We start from the raw sequence: 19,255 nt of genomic DNA, 5'->3' as shown, positions 1-19,255 counted from the left end.
TTGTTTTATTTTTATTTTTATTTTTTTTATTTTTTTACCAAATGCTTTCAAAAAGTGGTGGGGACAAAATCAGCCATTTCAAAAGTGGTGGGGACATGTCCCCAGCGTCCCCAGTGTAAATGACACCTATGCCAAATACCCATCTTAATTCAGAATGTATTATCTTAATTTAAATCGTTAAGAAATAATTGTTTTTATTGGCATGTTGGCCTATTTATAGTGTATTGCATAGGCCTATTTAGAATGAGATGTTATGATGTTACAAATTACTTATTTTATTTCTTTGTTTCTAACTTTAAGGCCCGATTACAGCTCTAATCAGTGCATCTCTAGTTTTAAGTGTTTGTAAAAAAGTTTTTTTCCTAAAGGCTTAGAAAAGTAAAAATAAATCTGAGAAAGTCATAACTTGCTTGCACATGCTACTTAAATTGTATGTTTTGTTACTAAATGCAATATCATTCATATATTTAAGGTATCCAAAAGCACTTTGGCGCAACTGTATATATCTCTATGCGAAAAACCACAACAATCTCGCTTCTTCAAAGTATCTATGAGCATAAAATGGATTTAAGTGGCTTGCTCAGTATGGTTTCTATAACAACTTATCAATCCTGTTGTTGTGCCCCAAGAAAGGATTACACGCTATGCACTGGAAAAGCAATCTATACTGAACAGCCACTCAACCGCTGTGAAGTGAGATAACAGCACTATCTGCCTCCACATGAAAGAGGGTTTCCTCCCGTATTTGATTACGTCTTTTAGAGTTTGATTGAGTAATTTAAACACCTCACATGCATGAGTACTCCCTTGGGCATCAGGAGATTACGTTTCAACTCGTTGATTAAAATCCAAACACTGCTACTGACTAATCCTCAATCTTTTTTTCCTATAATAAATAACTGCTTTGTGAGAAATCCTTTTTCTCCAAACGTGCGGGTTTATTTTGTCTGCTACTTGGATTAAAGAAAAAGGTGCGATGTGTAAGGTGAGTATTCTTAACGGGATCTTAACTGTCTTTCTGGCTATTACTCTCCTTTATAGGAGGTAACTGAAAGCCTAAATCTAGTTTAAATTTTGAGTAACACTATTATAATGTGCTGTAAAGGTATGCAGAGCGATATACCTTGCACAAAATCTTGTTTTGAAAGGTTTTGAAATCAGAGGTCTTCTGAAAAATATCCTGCACTGTCCAAAAAAGATAACTAAAAAATACAAAGCTTATTAAGGTTTAGATTAAGATAACATACCTGAAACATGTATGTCTGGAGAGCAGATTTCTGGAGAGGATGAAAGCACTTGAGCCGTTTCCTCTCGTTGCATCTATGAGAACAAAGTTATAAAGGTCACGCAGGTCAAAACCTCTCAGTTCACTTAATAGGCTTTATGCCCATCTGCACTACTTCCTGAACTTCAGCCAGCTCCTTGTTTCCTGTCTGCCATTATTGGACAAACTGATTAATCCAGGTGTGTCTGATTATTGTTGTTTGTGACTACTGAGGTCAGGCACACCTGGATTAATCAGTTTGTCCAATAATGGCAGACAGGAAACAAGGAGCTGGCTGAAGTTCAGGAAGTAGTGCAGCTGGGGCTAAAGCCTATTCAGTCAAATGTTCATGTTATTACTGAAAATAACCAACCACATTATAAATGCCCACCTCAGGAGATGGGACGTGAACCTTTAACCGGCTGGAGTTATATCCGTTCCCAACACTTCTCTGAACTCCGTTATGTAAGGATGCGCTGGTGGAGAACGTTCCTTTTCCTGGAATGAAGGCAATATCCACCACTTGTTCCTGACTGCACAGTCAAAATACAAGGATGGAAAGTTTTTGGTATACTGAATTAAAAAATTACAAAATCGATTATTGCACAACAGATGCATCAGTTCCAAACTGGATGCTGATTGGTCAATAGCTGTGATTTATTCATAGAGCTTAGCTATGAACTTGATTCATATGTTTTGCTTTTTTGTATTACTATACATTAACCTAAGCTGATTTTGAATTTAGTTTTTTTTTTTTTTTAAATCTTGTGTTTGATTAATTTGCATTCGAATTAATATCAATTAAACTTTAGTTATCAGATAACTATATCTGGTTGTCATAAACAAATTAGTAAAGTCCACTCCAGTAACTGACAAGAGGCGGATGAAGTAAACCACTGCTTCATTCTACCTGGTAGTCGCTTCCGAAAGTCGCTCATAACTTGCATAAAGTTAAATATTTCTCAACTTTGTTGTGCGACTGGACACGCCCCATCCAGTCGCCAATGGTCACTGTCACTCGTGTCACCAGAAGTGGCCAATCTTCTATTGAAATCAATGAGATTGCGTCGCTCTACTGCTAGTCGCTGCTAGTATGAATGCAGACTTTATTATAACCAAATAATAAATGTTTAAGTACAATTTTTTAAACTAAGTTATCTCGTTTTGGAACCAAAAATATTCAACTACTGTTATTGTCAGAGTTTATATCTTCTACTGAATGTATGGCAAGTGATAATTTCAATTAACATGTGCATGCTTGTACCATATTGCAACATGAAGACATTTAGCCTTTTGACAAGACAAGACAGCAAATACCTAAATTTGACTTTATTGAGGAGACTCTTCGCCTCTTCATATGTGACGCCTATCAATGACTCCTTGTTGATAGCGATAAGCTGATCTCCAGGTCTGAGCCGTCCATCCTAAAACCAAAGAAATTTAACACTTCAGCAGGAACATAACATACCACATAACACTTATATCACACAACACATCACTACAACAACAATACCATTTCTCCCTAACAGTAAAAAGTTACAATAATACACCTAATGGGAAGCTTTACAAAAAAAACTTGTTGGGAAAAGCAAAACAGCAAAATCTCTGTAAAAGCAAATTTGGGTTTTAAATAATATCACATTGTTTAATGTCCTTAACAGGCAGTTTTGTATAATTTATATCCATCTAATTAAATATTTCATACATATCTATCTATAACATCTATTTCTATGACTCACATCTATTACTGTATATCATACTATATTTATATAGTCTGATTTTAGGTGAGATCAGGTTACAGTACCTGAGATGACAAGTTTTTGAATAACTACAAACCAAAAACATCGTTTAAATTTATTTTCACATAAGATTGGACATTCACCTCTCCTGAGTTCTGGACATTGACTCATTCTGTCTAAATGGCTTAAAACTGGCATGAGACTTATAACTGTTATAGATGCCCAGCAGTCTGACACTGAAAATCTGAGTGATATTAAATATCTGCATTTCAGCACAATTGTTTTGGAGGTGAAAGGCACATCTCCCCTCCACATTCTGGGTTTTATATTCCATTGGGAGGGCGATGCCCTACGTGGCCGTCTGTACATCTGACCTCTACGGTTTTGCTTTGCTGTGACAGCATTTACTATCACACACAAGACCAGCAGAGTCAGTCGCTATGTCTGTCATTTCCATCAGGGAAATGACTCAAAAGACTGTGAAGACACAATGGACTGTTTAGCGAGAGGTCTAACTATTAATGAAGAAGGCTTTTCATTGGCTTAACACTGCAGTGACATTTAAGGATGACATCTTCTGTTTAACCTAGAACCTTTTGAGATGAAAATTGCTAAATGTGTCAGAGCTAAATGGCAAGGTGTTAAAATTTGAGTGATCCATGCCTAAGGGAAGTTTCCTAGCGGTTCATAATCTCTTTTCATCAAAACCTAAACACTTCCCAGAATTCTCGCTCATTCCTGTTTGGTGATCTCACTATCTCTGTATCAATATCATTTCCTTGCATCCGCAGAGTTTCAGATGTGCACGTAGATCATTTGTTAGTTTGTCATCAAAATCAGATTAGTCTCAATGATTGAGTGCATGCCTGCAGTTATCATTATAATACAGAGAAAACACATGCAACACAAATAAATGTGTATCCACATTACTCCTCTGTCTCACCCGATGACAATCTCCTCCAGACAGCACTTCTTGAATGAAGACCGCAGGGCCGTCGGGCCTGTTAGAACCGCCACCGATAGTAATCCCAAGACTGCAGGTGCGAGCAACTGATATGAGTTGAATCACCCCTTCACCTGGATGACTGAAATAAAACACATGTATTAGAGTACAGTGACGAATGATTCTGAGACTTTATTATAGTTTTCTGTACCTTAGGGTGCGTAGCAGGGGTCCCGTACTGTTATAATTACTGTGCGAGCCAGCAGGACTGAGCAATAGCGGACTCTGAGATCTGGACGAGGACCCTGATGATGTGCTGTCCAAGTATCTGCCTGCTTTAGCGCATAAAGATGGGGAAAGATTACGTGATCATCAAACACTTGGTTTGTAAATATATCAGAGCCACAAGAGGGCAGTGACAGATCTTATCAAAATCTTATCTGTATTAAAAAATTCAGTATCTTCTGGAAGCCACAGTACATTTAAACAATATTAGAAGAGCAAAGGAGTGTGTGACAAAATACCTGTGTCTGTGCCAGAGACACAATGTTAAAGAGACACTCCACTTTTTTTGAAAATATGCTCATTTTCCAGCTCCGCTAGAATTAAACTAGAGATGCACCGAATATTCGGCCACCAAACATTTTCGGCTTTTGGCCGAAAGACTTTTATCACCGAAACAATACGGCCGAAATGTTGTGATGACGCAAACAGAAACCGCGACCTGCACGTACTTGTCTGAAGCAACATGTATGCGGCGTGGATGTATTTAACCGCAAAAAGGCGCTAAAGTACGCACAGAGGCACATGCGGTTGTGTCCGGTCCAGACGTGATCATCACAGTGAGTACGCCCTTCAAAGATCAGAACTCTTGATGTGTAAACTTTAGAGAGAGTCGCGCAAATGTGTCTCATACTGTATAGTCCATTAACATGTGCCGAATAAAGCAATGAAAAACAACGTAACATTTTTATGCTGCGCTGTTTGGGATTCGCCTTCGTTCTCTGTGTGCGCGCGCGTTTAAGTGCCCTCAATAGTGCACACACGAGTGAGACACAAACAAGCGAACGTAAAATCTTTCTGTTGCATGTATCCTATAATGTATGCAGTGTTTTCATTTACTTATTCTTTTGCTTTTCTTTGTTTATTTGACGCCAATTTGTCACAAATCTTTTAAGATCTTCTGTTTACGTGCTCTTATAGTTTCTTCCTCGGGAAGACACATTGTATATTGTACATGCTTACATTGAAAAAACATGTCAAAAAAAAAAAAAAATCTTTCTGTTATTGACAGGGCACATATAAACAAAATTATCTCCAAAGTATTCTTTTTCTAATAAAAATATTTGTTTATGTCTTAATTGTATGTATAGATTACAGTCATAAACCAGTCTCTGCTTATTCTAACAAAGAGACAAATAGCTCTAAAAATAATAATATATTTAATGTATACAATAAAGAGACTGTTATGACTCATTTAATTCGATTTCTGTACCTAATGCTAATGTTAGCCCTTATTAATGTGCAGCTTTGTTCTTTTTTATAAATGTTTGTAATTTCTTTATTTGTCATTAGATTTTCCCCACCCCCTTTTTGCTGATCTGAAAAATAATCTGATCCGTGCCTCAAAAACTGTAATGTGATCTGAACCGTGAGTTTTGTGATCTGTCACACACCCCTAGTAAATTTAGTACACAGTGATAGCCATAAATGCATTTGTACTAATAATTGGCATAATAATTTATTTCGGTGTTTCAGTTTCGGTTTTTCGGCCTTGGTTTCCTCATTTTTGGTTTTCGGTTTCGGCCAAGAATTTTCATTTTGGTGCATCCCTAAATTAAACATTTGATTTTTAACCATTTTGGAATTCATTCTTCGGTTCTGGCTGTACCACTTTTAGCATAGCTTAGTAAAATCCATTGAATCTGATTAGAACATAAGCATCCCGCTCAAAAATGAACAAAATAGTCCCCTTGTTAACTTTCAATAGCAGGGGACTATTTTCGGGCACTGCGAAATATCATTGCGCCTCCTGCAGCCATGGTACGGCAGCAAAGTCCTTGATTGTTACGTCGGAGTGAGAGTATAGTCCTAGCCATATCGACCTAGAACATTTTAATTTTTTATTTTCCGTCTGCCTTGGTACACTACAGAAAAGTCAAGTTTTAAATAGGAAAAATATTGAAATTCTTTAGTAATTTTTGAGCGTGATGCTAATGGTCTAATCAGATTCAATGAATTATGCTAAGCTATGCTAAAAGTGGTAACGCCAGACCCGGAGATCAGCTGAATGGACTCCAAAATGGTAAAAAACAAATGTTTCACTCTAGGGAAGCTGGAAAATGAGCCTATTTAAAAAAAAAGTGGAGTGTCCCTTTAAGGTGGTATATTGCAGCACATAACGCACAAATAAAAAGTGCCCTTTGAAGGCTGTCTAACATGCTCCAAAATCAACAAAACTTTTATTTATAAAACATAGCGAGCTCGCTTTTTAGAATGAAGAGTGGGGTGGTTTGCCATTGTCAAAGAAGCCCATATCAAATTCCCAGAAGCAGCTATCTGAATACGGCTCCATCTCATTTGCACTTTTAAATTAAAGACATAAACTGTAACACTTTGCTGTGCTTAAAGCAAGTTACATCATTAGAATATACTGCACTTCAGAGCCAGCATGGATAATACAGCTCTCTGCTCGGCACGCTCAGTCATCTTAACTACATTTTCCTCTGGATTGTCTTTCCTCCGGCAAAAACAGATGTTCAAAATTGCAAAATACACAAATGCACTGCCTTAAGCCATATTCAAGGGCCGATTTGTTTCTTAAACTAAAAGGATAATTGACTCAAAATGAAAGATTGTCCAAAAGAGAGAGATTTAGGTAACAAACATTTCATTTTTCTCCTATTTTACATATTTACCTATTTTGTAGTTAAATAACATTTTAATGGGATCACATCTAGAACGGATGTGTTAAAAACAACACATTAGTGTTGATTCTGGGACAACACACTAAATTCGTTGTCCCAGAATCCACCCATCTCTGTGTTATTGTTGAAACAACACATTTTGAGTTACTTTTAACAACACTGGTGCTTTATTTTAACACAAATTCAACAAAAAATGACACATATGTTAAAATGTAAAAGCTTACCACAAAAAGATGTGCAAAAAATTAACACAGAACACAGAAATTAATTAAAGTTCACTCAAAAATTTTAATTTTGCTACAAACCTGTAAAAATTTCAAAAGAAAAACACGAAGGAAGATATTTTAAGGATTTTTTTTTAGCCAAACCGATCAGAGGCCCCATTGACTTCCATAGTAGGAACAAAGAATACTATGAAGTCAATGGGGCCTCTGATTGGTTTGGAGGCATTAATTTGCTTTAGGGTGGCCATTCGTGCCAGTTCTGCCGGACACGTCCCGAACATGTTTTTGGGTTCGATCTCCGGAAGTTGCGTTGGTCGACCGCATACGTCATCAAGGTTTAATATTTCGGGTTTAATTTCAGAAAAGCAATCGTTACATTTCAAGCTAAGAACGAAACTACAATGATTTTATGTCTTAAAAGAAATAAATCGTAATTTTCTCATGTATTTTAACTGAAATGTGAGAACCTCGATGACGTATGCGGTCGAGCAATGCGACTTCCGGAGAACGAACTCGAAAACATGTTTGCGACGTGTCCGGCGGAACTGGCACGAATGGCCACCCTAATGTGCTTTAAACATGTGCATTGATGTAAACTTGAAAATGATCGACAGAAGGAGACGCACCGTGCTGAATAGGTGAATTCCTTGTAGATCCTGTGCTGCCGGTTGATCCGTATTTTTCAAGAAGCTCTGAAAATTCCCGCCTACACAAAGACAAATGACAAAACGACAATAACAAAATTTTAAACCTTCAATCAAATCATATAAACCCCAAATTGCTTTAGACACCTTAATGACATAACAGCGCTTACCGTCCTTAGCTTATGCAAGAACAGCTTACACTCTTTCAAAATAATATCATGCAGTAAATTCGTTTATAGGATGCGCTAGTGAAAGACTAGGGATGTTATCTATGAATCCAAATATGCTCTAAGCAGACAGAAGTCCTCTCTAGAGGGCTAAATACAATGATGTAATATTCAAAATCATGGAAGAAAGTTGATATCCGTTACTGCAAAGTGCAAAGTCTACTGTTTCTTAAAGGGATACATTTTCTTAAAAGAAAATTCTGTTATTATAAACTCGCCCTCAATTCATTCCAAACCTGTATACATTTCTTTGTTCTGCTGGACACAAAGGAAGATATTTTGAGCTATGTTTGTAACCAAACCGTTTTTGAGCACCATTGACTTCCATTGTATTTTCCTCCCTTCTATGGAAATCAATTGTGCTCATGTTTCCTGCTTGATTACTAATATCTTGTGTGCTCAGCAAAACACAAAAATATACACGGGTTTGTAACAACCTGAGGGTAAGTAAATGATAAAATAATTTTCATTTTTGGGTGAACCATCCCTTTAAGTAAGTAGTATGTAAAGGGGGTTGACTTGATGCAGATTTTAAGACAGCTGTGACTTGACAACTTAATGAAAAGTATGCTCAAATCAACAAACCTAATATATGCTCCAAACATCATTTCAGCTTATACTTCATAATCCAACAATATATATATTTTTTATTGTACATTTTCTTCCAAAGACTTCCCTTTTAGTGCATGGGTTTGTATCAGGCTACTGTACCTAGTACAAAAACAATCATGCTGAGTTCAGCTGGACCATCCACCCTCTACTTAACCATTACTATCCATCTGCATCGTCCCCTGACACCATTTGAGTGTCAGATATAGGTCAGCAGAAATGTCCCGTCACTGGGCTCTTATATGGGCTTGTGTGTTCATTGTTCACTGACGTACAGATGCAGTCACTGGCCTCTTTACCCAAATACAGGTGTCTCAGAGTGAGCCGATGTTTTATGATTATTGTAAAAATGTAATGCAGGAATTATGTGAATATTGTAAACTAAAAGTAAATAAAAAGTAGAAGAACTACAATACTCTAATTTTGGTCTAGTCCAAACACTAACTTTAAGGTGAAAACACAGGCATCATCTACTACAGTATACCCAGCATCAAGTTGTTAAAAACTGTTAATCTATATTATGATTTATTTATCAAGCTGTCAAAGCTGCTCTATTCCATACAACAAAAACACACGGTCATCTCTGGCTATCAAGAGCAAATGCAATTTTACTTGTTTTGCTATAAAGAAATAGTTTTTTATTTTATTTTAATACTAAGAAACAAAATAAGAAAAAAATGCACTATAGATTCTCTAGATCCTGCTTGATACAATACATGACACTGCTCTAATATACTGTATGTAAATGCACTGTGCACTGTTAACATGCGTCTCTATACAGACCTCTACTTCTTGGCATTGCTTCAAATTCAAGCTAAAAATATCTTTCAGATGCTATGTTTTCTAGGTAAAAGCTGCATGAATTCATGATGCAATGCAAAAAGAGCTCTTTCTCCATTTTCTTCATCCTCAAGACAGGTTATCAGCGCGGATTAAAAGAGAGGTCGGGCAAGGTTGTCATGAATAATGTGGTAAGGAGCTGACTCAAAAATGATTGAGCTCTGTCTGAATTAAATCACAGTAAATACTAAACACCCTTCCCTATGCACAACCCCCCTCCCAAAAAAAAATACAGAGGAATGCTGCTATCAGTCATTCGGTCCCTGAAGACTTCCAGGTTGTTGATATGCGGGTGAAGGCAGTGGAGTTTTTGCATAGCGGGATGGGCGTAATCCCCTCAGTGCGCATTGGTTAAGGGCAGAACGCAGATTAAAGCATGGAAACGCGAGGACTCATCTCATCATGCTCACAGCTTAAACTGTAAGTCTGCTCTCAGTTTCTCTCTCGCCCACTTGCTTATACGTATATCACTTTGCATGCAGTGCAGTGTGACTTTTTCATTCATACAAATCCTGTACTGCTGTTACTACTATATCCGTCTCCTACTTAAATGGCAATAAGGCTAATAATGTGAATTTTTTTATTTAAAGTTTTTCTAGAGAGGAAAGTTAAAGACAGTGGGAGATGGTTGTGTTCTGCCTATAACCAGACTCAAGCTGCCAGTAGCCTGCCAGTTTGAACGACACGCCAAGAGACACGCTGCCAATACCTAGATGTCTTGTTTTTAATTATTTAACATGCCTTCACACTGGTCAACATTTAAATGAAAGATCCTGAGGTCACAAATCCATAAATCAATAACACTAATCGAGGATGAGAGTGTTTAAGTGATGCCAAGGGTTTGGTTGGGAATGGAATGAACCAGCAGCAAAAAGCCCAAACGAATATATACCATATATATGTATATATATATATATATATATATATATGTAAATATATATATATATATATAAATATATATATATATATATATATATATATATATATATATATACCAAATGTTTGCTATTACTGTAACAGTGAAAATCAATTTTGTTGTTATGACAAAAGGATCGGTTTCTTACCTGGCTTCCTCATCTCTGGCTATCAGAAGGCGCATGTGATTGGTTGAAGAAGCTGCTCTGAGAATATCCACCGCTCTGAAATCAAAGAATAACATCAGACACAAAGTTCAAAGTCATGATGAAAAGATCTCACAAAATTCTTCAAAAGAAAAGATGAATAAGGGATCTACTGTACACATTACAGTCTTACAGAGGTATTCGAAACATCTATGGTTTGCTTAGCAAATGGATATATTTTACCAGAAATAACATAGGCATAGACATAGATATAAATGTGCAGGTATATACCTTTCACTTGTGACGCCAATCAAGCTTTCACCATTTACTTCTAAGATTTGGTCTCCAGGCTGCAGATTTCCTTTAGAAAAGCATTTACAAAACAAATCTTAAAGGCGGGGTGTGTGATTTTTGAAAAACACTTAGGAAAAGTGAGTCGGGCCAAGTACCAAAACACACTTGTAGCCAATCAACAGTGGGGGGGCTGTAGTTATGCAGCTGGTTGCAGTTTGTTCAAAGTTAAATGAACATTAAACATCAACAAGTCTTTATCTTTACAGAATAAAACTAAAATAACAGCCTCGTGCAAAGCATTCTGGTAACCAGAAATCCTTAGCAATCTTTTAGTTTTTTCCTTTACATTTTGGTTCTCATGCTTTGCATGAGGCTGTTATTATTCTGTAAAGGTATAGGGTCCTATCATACACCCAGCGCAATGCAACACAATGTTCAACAAAGTGTTTTTTGCTAGTTTCAGCCCGGCGCAGTTATCATTTTCACATCCAGCGTCACGTTGTTTAAATAGCAAATGCATTTGCACCCATTTGTGTGCCCATGGGGGTGCTGGTCTGAAAATGAGGTGTGTGAAGGCGCATTGTTGGTGCTTTTTGAGGCAACTAAAACAGACTACGACAATATTGTTTTGTTATTTAAAGTGCGTGTTAATAATATGCGCCTATAATTGAGACGATAACGCGTGTTTGTTTATTACACACATGCACAGCACACAAATGTTTTTAAATATAAAATATTAAAGGATTAAAATGTAAAAGGTTATTGTTGAGTCTCTTGGACATAAATGAGGCTTGATGAAGAGAATCTAGAAGGCGTAAAGAGCTGTTTCGTAATTGAATGTTTAATTAAACAAATACAAATATTGCATTTATTTAGATTTTTTTTAAATGCTACCCCATTGATTTATTGTTTATGATGACTTTTCGGCTCACCCCACGTTTGTAAATTCTTTATCACCTGTTTGTTACAAATAAAGTATTTTTAGAGTACAAACCTTTCTTGCATATTTGTAAATTATACTTTTAGATTACACTGATCGTGTAGGCTATCCATACATTTACAGCAATTAAAAGCCTGCTCATTTTACTTTCGTTACTGAAAGAAAACGACTTTTAAAGAGAACAAAGGTTTTAATACCAAAAAAATAACAATTTAAATACAAATAAAAACAACACAATTTTTTACATCAATCTTAAACTAATTCCACCCTCTAAATAGGGAAGATAGCATGGCGCGACCGCAACTGGCTTTTAAAGGGGATGAGAGTTGAGACTCTCATTGATTTATTGCATGTTACGCCTAAAACACAGCCATTACTCATTACGAGAATAGGAAGAACCCTTTTAGACGGTGTGCTAGGCGCACAAACCATTTTTCTCGTCGTTAAATTAGTAAAAGTGGATTTGGACACGCCCGTTTAGACCATGTGCTTACAGTAGATCGTTAAAATAGAGCCCAAACACTTGTTAATGTTTAATGTTCATTTAACTTTAAACAAATTGTTGCCAGTAAATAACATACATTTTTTATTTACAGTAAGTTACTGGGTAACAGCTGCCAGTAATACTCTATCCAAATGTAAGCATAAAAGTATAACTTTTAACAAAAAAACATTAAGTAGGGGCAAGACATATCAAGAGGGAATGCGATCACAGCCATGCTTGATCTCTAAAAAATAGTGAAATAACTGGAAACAGGAGTAAGGACACAAGTGCAAGTTCACAATGAATAAATAACATTTAAAAACAAACACGAGTAGCAAACATGGGCAGGTAGGTAACCACAGGAACACTCGTGGAACAGACGTGGATGTTGCGACAATTATCCGGCAGTGAGTATTGCACAAACACAGGTATAAATACACACAGACTAAATGACAAACAGGTGGAATGAATCAGGTGAGTAACCAATGAATGTCCAGGTGACAACGATCAGAACAGAAACAAAACATAACACGGAATAACCGTGACAATAACACCCTTATTTAAAAAAATTAACATTTTGTACTTGTTTCAAAATTATGACTCATATCAAAAGGAAGGGTATGCCTGCAGTGACTTGCATACCTTTACAATGTTTCATTATATTGTAGAGAGTCATTTCTGCATTTAAAAACTCTGCATTCAATAGTAAATGCATAGAACTTGTTTTCCCAAATGTATGAAGTCATATGTATGCAAGTACCTTTATACGAGCCATGAATATCAGATTATTATACAAGATTAGGAAACTGACAGCAGTGTGATGGCTTACTACATAAACTCAGTTTGAATTAACCTAGCACACCACAGTTTGGATAATATATACTTATGCCAACACTGTAAATAATTTTCGTTGTTTTCACAGTTTTTTACTGTTTTTCTCGACAGTTTCTTACTGTATAAGTTGTTTACAGTTTGTTACTATAGATTTGTTGTTTCCACAGTATTTTAATGTATTTTCAACAGTTTTTTACTGCATAAGCTTTGTACAGTAGGCTACTGTAGTTTTCCAATGCATTATGGGAAATATTACTCTGAATACAGTATTACCAACCAACTGCAAAACACAATGACAAACGTCTATTTATATCTTAAATGCTTAATTTTTTTGTGAGATATTTGGTTTAATGTCTGTTTTCACATCAGATGCTCGGTGTGTTCCTTTAACATAAATCAGGTGCCTTTTCTGAGGCTTTAATGAAATCACCAGCCAATTCAATAGACATACCATCAGTTCTTAATATTGTTGCCTCTGGGTCACAAAATGTATTTTTAAGATTAGTTTAGGCGATAATATATATGTATAATCTTCAAATAACAGTCGATTAGTTAAAAAAGCGCTAATTTTAGAATTTGATTAAACAAATGCGGAGGGTTCAGGCGCGAGTCGGTCACGTGATGTGCTCCTCAGTTCTGTCAGTAGGGGGAGTGGGAGAACGCGTGTGTGTCGTCGTATCTGTTCTGCTCATCTAGCGCGTATTTCTTTATTAATATCTGCTGGGTGAATATTAATACGTATATGCTAACATTAATTTTGTGACCACAAAATGACAGCGAGCTATTATACGAGATATTGTGTCGTCGTGTTTGTCTTCACTCACTTCATCATTATCTGGTAAGTGCTATATGCAATATCTGGTATGAGACTTTATTGGCACTAAAGGGTTCTTTCGGCTAAATTTTACTTAATTTCTGTCATAACAGCAAACAACTTCTGCAACTACACAATGATTGTCTGCCTGTGTGCAAAATAAAGCACGTTCACTGTGTAAAACCCCGCGCAGGGCATTTTCAAATTAACGGTCAGGGCGAGTCTGAGCTTATCGTGTTGTGTTGACAGAGACTTTGCTGAGGTAAGTAAGAGAAAGAAATTAATGTGTTAAATAAATAACGTTATAAACTTGAATTATGTTGTGCCAGAATACGTTGTTTAATGAATATCTGTGGAATAGGTTTAAAATAATACATTAATGACTGAACGTGAACTTGACTGAACATTATGGCAGCTAGAAGTATTGAAAAGACGTATAATAGATTTAACAATGTTTTATTTTCTTTATTAGTGTATGTAAATCTGGGCTACAGTCCACGACAAATTTTCTACGGTAGTTTTACGCCTGCATGCTGGTCCTTTCGTCTATCGCGGGGATATCATCACTTCAGCGGACATCGCACTGAAGAGATCCTGTGCTTGCGTGGCGGTGTGTTTGTGTGCTCACTTGGATTGAGACCAGCAGTGCTTTTTTAAACAGTGGGTGAGTACTAACTTATTATTGTGTAGTTTCATAAAAGCCTTACTCTTTTCAGTCACATAACTTTTGTTCATCTGCTAATAATAGGACTATCCATACACAAAGATGTATTGTGGATTTAAGTAATATCTGCGAATATTTATGTGAAAATGTATTAGTGTTCTGCTGACATGAGATCTGAAATTGTGTTCTAGGACCTGATATGGATTAATCCAATGATCAACGTTTTCCTTTGTATCCCTGTTTTGTATACGCTGCCATTACATGATGGTCATATGTCCCGGATGATCGGGAGAAGTCACGTGGTTCAATTATTATTATTTTTTTACGTGGTTCAATTATCTGTTAATAAAAATTTTTTACCATGCATTTAGCATCAGGCAAAGCCTGCAATCAATCTATTAAGACAGAAACAATATCTTACTTATTATTATGTGGTTATGACAATATCATGTGATCATCTGAGTTAGAACAAAATCTATTCATTTTCAGGTATAACTGTGCAAGTGCCCTGAATCATTCTGTTGAAATGTTATGTGTTTAAGATTCTTTATGACATCAAGATGTGGTTTGGGAAGGACCTTCATCTAAATCTGAAGACAGGACATACTGGCTCAAAAAGGTATAATTTTTTTTATACCCAATTTGAAATGTTGAACAATTACTTTACTTTACTTTACTGTACTGGACTGGTCAAGCGTTTGGTCAGGAACTGCCTATACACTTGAAAAATGCACAGAACTGGAACAGCACATCAGTTGGGAGCACATTAACAAGGATGAAATTTATCCAATAATTATTTTAATATTTATAGGTAAGCAACTACTTGCTGAGTGTATTTAATGAGTGTGTATTAATCTCTTACAGCTCCCATACTTAGTACAGTATATTTTAATCAGTGTGGCAATAACTTGTGTTTTATTTTTATGTTTACACAGGTGTTTCTGATATGGAGAAAAACCCTGCACTGCTCATTTTATTTCTTCATCTTGAGAATACAGCAAGTTTACCTTTTGTCTGGAAAATGTAAGTTTTGAGTTTGGCTAACAATAGAGGTTAGATTTTGATGCAATTTATTACTCATCTCTTTAACTTGTATTTTTAGTTACTCAGTACATGTTATTTTCACAGGATTCAGCAAAGCTAACACCAACAACAATTTTTCATGGCACTTTAAACCACCTTGATGTGAGGAGCCAGCATCAGAATGGATGGTGTCAATATCCTGAAAGTGGAGGTAACAGAGGTACTGTATCTCTTTTTTGTCTCCTTCAGTGTAGCATGTCCAAACCCATCATTGCACACTAAACGTTAAACATTTTTGGTGACTACAAAAGACAGTCTATAACACTTCTAAAATTGTACAAACAACGTATTTCTATAAATTGTTTTGCCATAACAAACCTTACTTAGTGGTAATTGGTTCGTATATAGTTTTGTGTAAATTTGTTCATTTAATGTCTTAAGTTTGGAATGGTCTATACGGAATTAGTTTTGTGTTTATTGATAATAATTATTATAGTTAACACATTTATTTATTTCATACACCAGTTATTATTTATGGGTAGGGGTGTGACGGTCATTATATAACCGTGAGACCGACGGTTATAGTTGAACACCGTCATTAGAACTCTATAACCGGCAAAACCGTGTTATTAAAATATTTTTAAAAACATTTTTTATCAAAGAATTTTAAAATACTAATTAAAAACAATTGTTAACAGTCTGTGTTACACGCCCCCTCATTTTCTCACGCAGTGAAAATACAGAGCGGAGCAACACTGACAACGCGCTGACATACAGGACAAACCAGGTTACTTTTCGGTTACTTTTGAGATTAAACATATTAAACAAAGTCTCACCTTTCAAATCATCTCTTCCGTCAGTACACTCCGCTTTTCAAGTTCAAATCCTCCCATGCTAACCTACTAACTCTCCTGAACGCACATTCACTGCTTGCTGTTCATTTTAAAGAAACGTAGAGCAAGTAGCTAATCAGTGTCTAGTTTATTCAAACGCCGGGTGAGCACTGTGCAGCGCGTCTGTGGAGAGCGTTTGCTGCGCGTGGCCATTGTGCTTTTACACCGGTTGCGTTTGCAGCGCATAGTGTGCAGTTTAATAACAATCTGAAGTTCACATTACTTTCTTTTACCTGCATTTATGAGCAAAACCTCTTCAATACGCTTTAAATCCACATTGTTTTTGTGCTGTTCTGTACTGACAGATATATATAGACACAATTACAGACATAAAAAGCCCATGGCACAAATTTGTTTCTCTAAAGATTATTAAGATAGATGATAGATAGAGGATTAATTTATGCTGGGCAGAGAGTGACAGCGCAGTCTTCTTGCAATAGTGTGTTTTTTAAATATTTCATTGCTTTCTGTTAAATTGTTCAACATTATTACTGTTTGAAACACACTTGGCATAACATTCATGATTTTATGGTAAAATGACACTTTCCCGTCAATCCATGAGCATTTAAACGAGCAAAACACACCCCACCGACAGTTATGTTACGAACCGTCACATTTGACTCATGTCATAACCGACATCACCAATTCTGAAACCGGCACACCCCTATTTATGGGTAATATTTGTGTCATGTTTTAGTCACTGAAATGTGTAAAATCGTGCAAAAATATTTAATAGTCTACCTGTGGTCTATTAAATATTATTTATTCAAAATGTAATTCTACTTCGCAGTGGTGGCTGGTGACTTCTCTCCTAAGTGGTGCAAATTCAAAATATGTGTTCAGAGTGTAATGTGTGTTGCTCATCATGTCAAAGTATGCGTTCGTTGTGTCATGTTAACCATGTGCATCTTGCCTTATGTGAAAATACGTGCCTGCTGTAAAAGCGTCAGAAGGGTTTATGATTTTATGACACTCACTTTCACAAAATACTCGCAAGACACTAACTTAACACTAAACTCTGATTACACATGAGATTTAGCGAGATCGTTTATAATAAACCCCTTTGAAGCATCTGCAGCAGACACGCATTTTGACATGATGCGTGATACACATAAGTTTACATGACGCGCTAAATACATGTTGTGACAAGCTTTGCATCGTGCACCCTTGAAAAAGAAGTCACCAACCAGCACTGCGACTGGGTTATTTAAGCTTTCAGTAATGTTATTGTAACATTCTCCGTAATATTTTCTCTGTTCTCTCAAGGTGGATCTCGAGACTTGGCCATGTTCTAGATTATAACTGGTGAGCTCAAAGTACATTATTGCTAAAAACAAGCATTTTAGATGATTAGTTAATTTTTTGACTTATTATTAATTTGTTTTATCATTTGTTACAGGATTATCACAAGTGCTGTCGCCCCTGCTGTATATGACGCCCCCACCACCTACACCAGGTGTAGGAAATGTCGGTCCTGGAGTGCCGTTGTCCTGCAGAGTTTTGCTCCAGCTCTAAACAAACACACCTGAACAACTAGATCTGAAGAGTCACCAGAAAACTACAGGTAGGCGAGGTTTTATCAGGGTTGGAAATGAAATCTGCAGGATTTCGGCACTCCAGGACCGACGTTGCCTACTACTGACCTACACCTTCATCCTGCCACCACCACCCATACTACCTACAAAAAACTGTATTGTAATTATGCTTTTCACTGTATTGTATGATGTGGTTTTCTCATTTAGGGTAACTACACTATGGCAACAATTGGATACATTGATTGCTGACTGATTTTGTTATTTTTTCTTTACTTTTTGTTTAAAATCTAATCATTTTTTTGTTATTTTTGTTAATATTGTTACAAATATACAGTTAAAACTGCACAATAAATTTTCTGCTTTTAAAGATATAGTTGTTGTCTTTATATTTAACATCAACCAATAAAATAACAGTATTTAATTTAATCTTAAAAAATACAGTAGTATATATTTTACACTGTAAAATAAATAACAGTAAAATTGAAAAATACAGTAGTATATATTTTACACTGTAAAATAAATAACAGTAAAATTGGAAAATACAGTAGTATATATTTTATACTGTAAAATAAATAACAGTAACATTTCCAGTATAACAGTAAAATGCTGTATGTTGGATCTTACAAAAAACAGTATAATACTGTACTTCATTTTGCAGTATCCTTTAAACTACTGTCATTCTTTCTACAGTAATTTTACTGTTGTTTGAAATACAGGAACTACTGGATAATTGTTGCCAGTAAGTTACTGTTAATTTGACAATAAACTTTTTACAGTGAAGGTTGTTGGCATTGATCTGAATTTTGTTATACAACTGTTGACCATGACCAAGATCATCAATGTCTGTGTGTATAACATTATAGTTCGTGTAATTTCTGTATCTCTCTTCAGATGAATCAGGTCAGGATGGGTCAGGGTTATTTCTACTATTCTCCTCCACCTAAGTGAAGTCTTGTCATAACAAATCACGTCATAAAACTGCTACCTCTCAAAGAGGTCACATATGTCCTTCTCAGTATCGGACCACTTCACCCCAATATGACCTTTTCACTGTCATGTAAGTCTTACAGTCAGCATGGATTACTGCACTTTTGAAAAGCAGCCTAGGAATATCTGTCTACCAGGAAAAGGCTAGCATGCATGATTTGTTTTTCCACCAAACCAAAAAGTGCAGTCAGGACTCGGGAAGCATGCTGAGATCACTGTATGGTGAACTGACAGCTGAATAGTGCGAACAAAATAAAAACAAGTCGAGCCAAATAAGCTCCCATACACCCCATCCACAATAACAAAATG

At 36.1% G+C, this 19,255-nt stretch overlaps 1 protein-coding gene and 1 long non-coding RNA gene across 7 annotated transcripts in view; one reads left to right on the top strand and one right to left on the bottom strand.

Moving 5' to 3' along the window:
- The window catches only part of LOC135755909 (syntaxin-binding protein 4), a 59,577-nt gene that overhangs the window by 18,805 nt on the left and 21,517 nt on the right, over positions 1 to 19,255 (bottom strand). For 2 of the 3 annotated variants that reach the window (XM_065271864.2, XM_065271852.2), the window contains exons 4-11: positions 10,770 to 10,839; positions 10,482 to 10,556; positions 7,724 to 7,803; positions 4,158 to 4,281; positions 3,947 to 4,088; positions 2,582 to 2,688; positions 1,656 to 1,797; positions 1,248 to 1,320 (exon numbers count right to left, since the gene is read on the bottom strand). In XM_065271864.2, the coding sequence (XP_065127936.1) occupies positions 1,248 to 1,320; positions 1,656 to 1,797; positions 2,582 to 2,688; positions 3,947 to 4,088; positions 4,158 to 4,281; positions 7,724 to 7,803; positions 10,482 to 10,556; positions 10,770 to 10,839 (813 nt within the window). The remainder of the gene's footprint in view (positions 1 to 1,247; positions 1,321 to 1,655; positions 1,798 to 2,581; positions 2,689 to 3,946; positions 4,089 to 4,157; positions 4,282 to 7,723; positions 7,804 to 10,481; positions 10,557 to 10,769; positions 10,840 to 19,255) is intronic. The other variant, XM_065271870.2, reaches the window with a different exon arrangement.
- Positions 13,091 to 18,326, top strand: LOC135755595 (uncharacterized). Of its 4 annotated transcripts, XR_012336370.1 has the most exons (8): positions 13,091 to 13,868; positions 13,958 to 14,106; positions 14,317 to 14,508; positions 15,051 to 15,127; positions 15,444 to 15,531; positions 15,637 to 15,751; positions 17,691 to 17,729; positions 17,824 to 18,326. It is a non-coding gene; the product is annotated as an uncharacterized lncRNA (long non-coding RNA). The 4 variants fall into 4 exon arrangements; XR_012336371.1 differs by lacking the exon at positions 13,958 to 14,106; XR_010535702.2 differs by having other exon boundaries at positions 13,091 to 14,106; positions 14,317 to 14,504.

This window comes from Paramisgurnus dabryanus, chromosome 3 (assembly GCF_030506205.2).
Source record: "Paramisgurnus dabryanus chromosome 3, PD_genome_1.1, whole genome shotgun sequence".
NCBI lineage: Eukaryota > Metazoa > Chordata > Actinopteri > Cypriniformes > Cobitidae > Paramisgurnus > Paramisgurnus dabryanus.
Note: the sequence above shows the minus strand (reverse complement) of the source record. Positions and strands in the feature narration are given on the sequence as shown.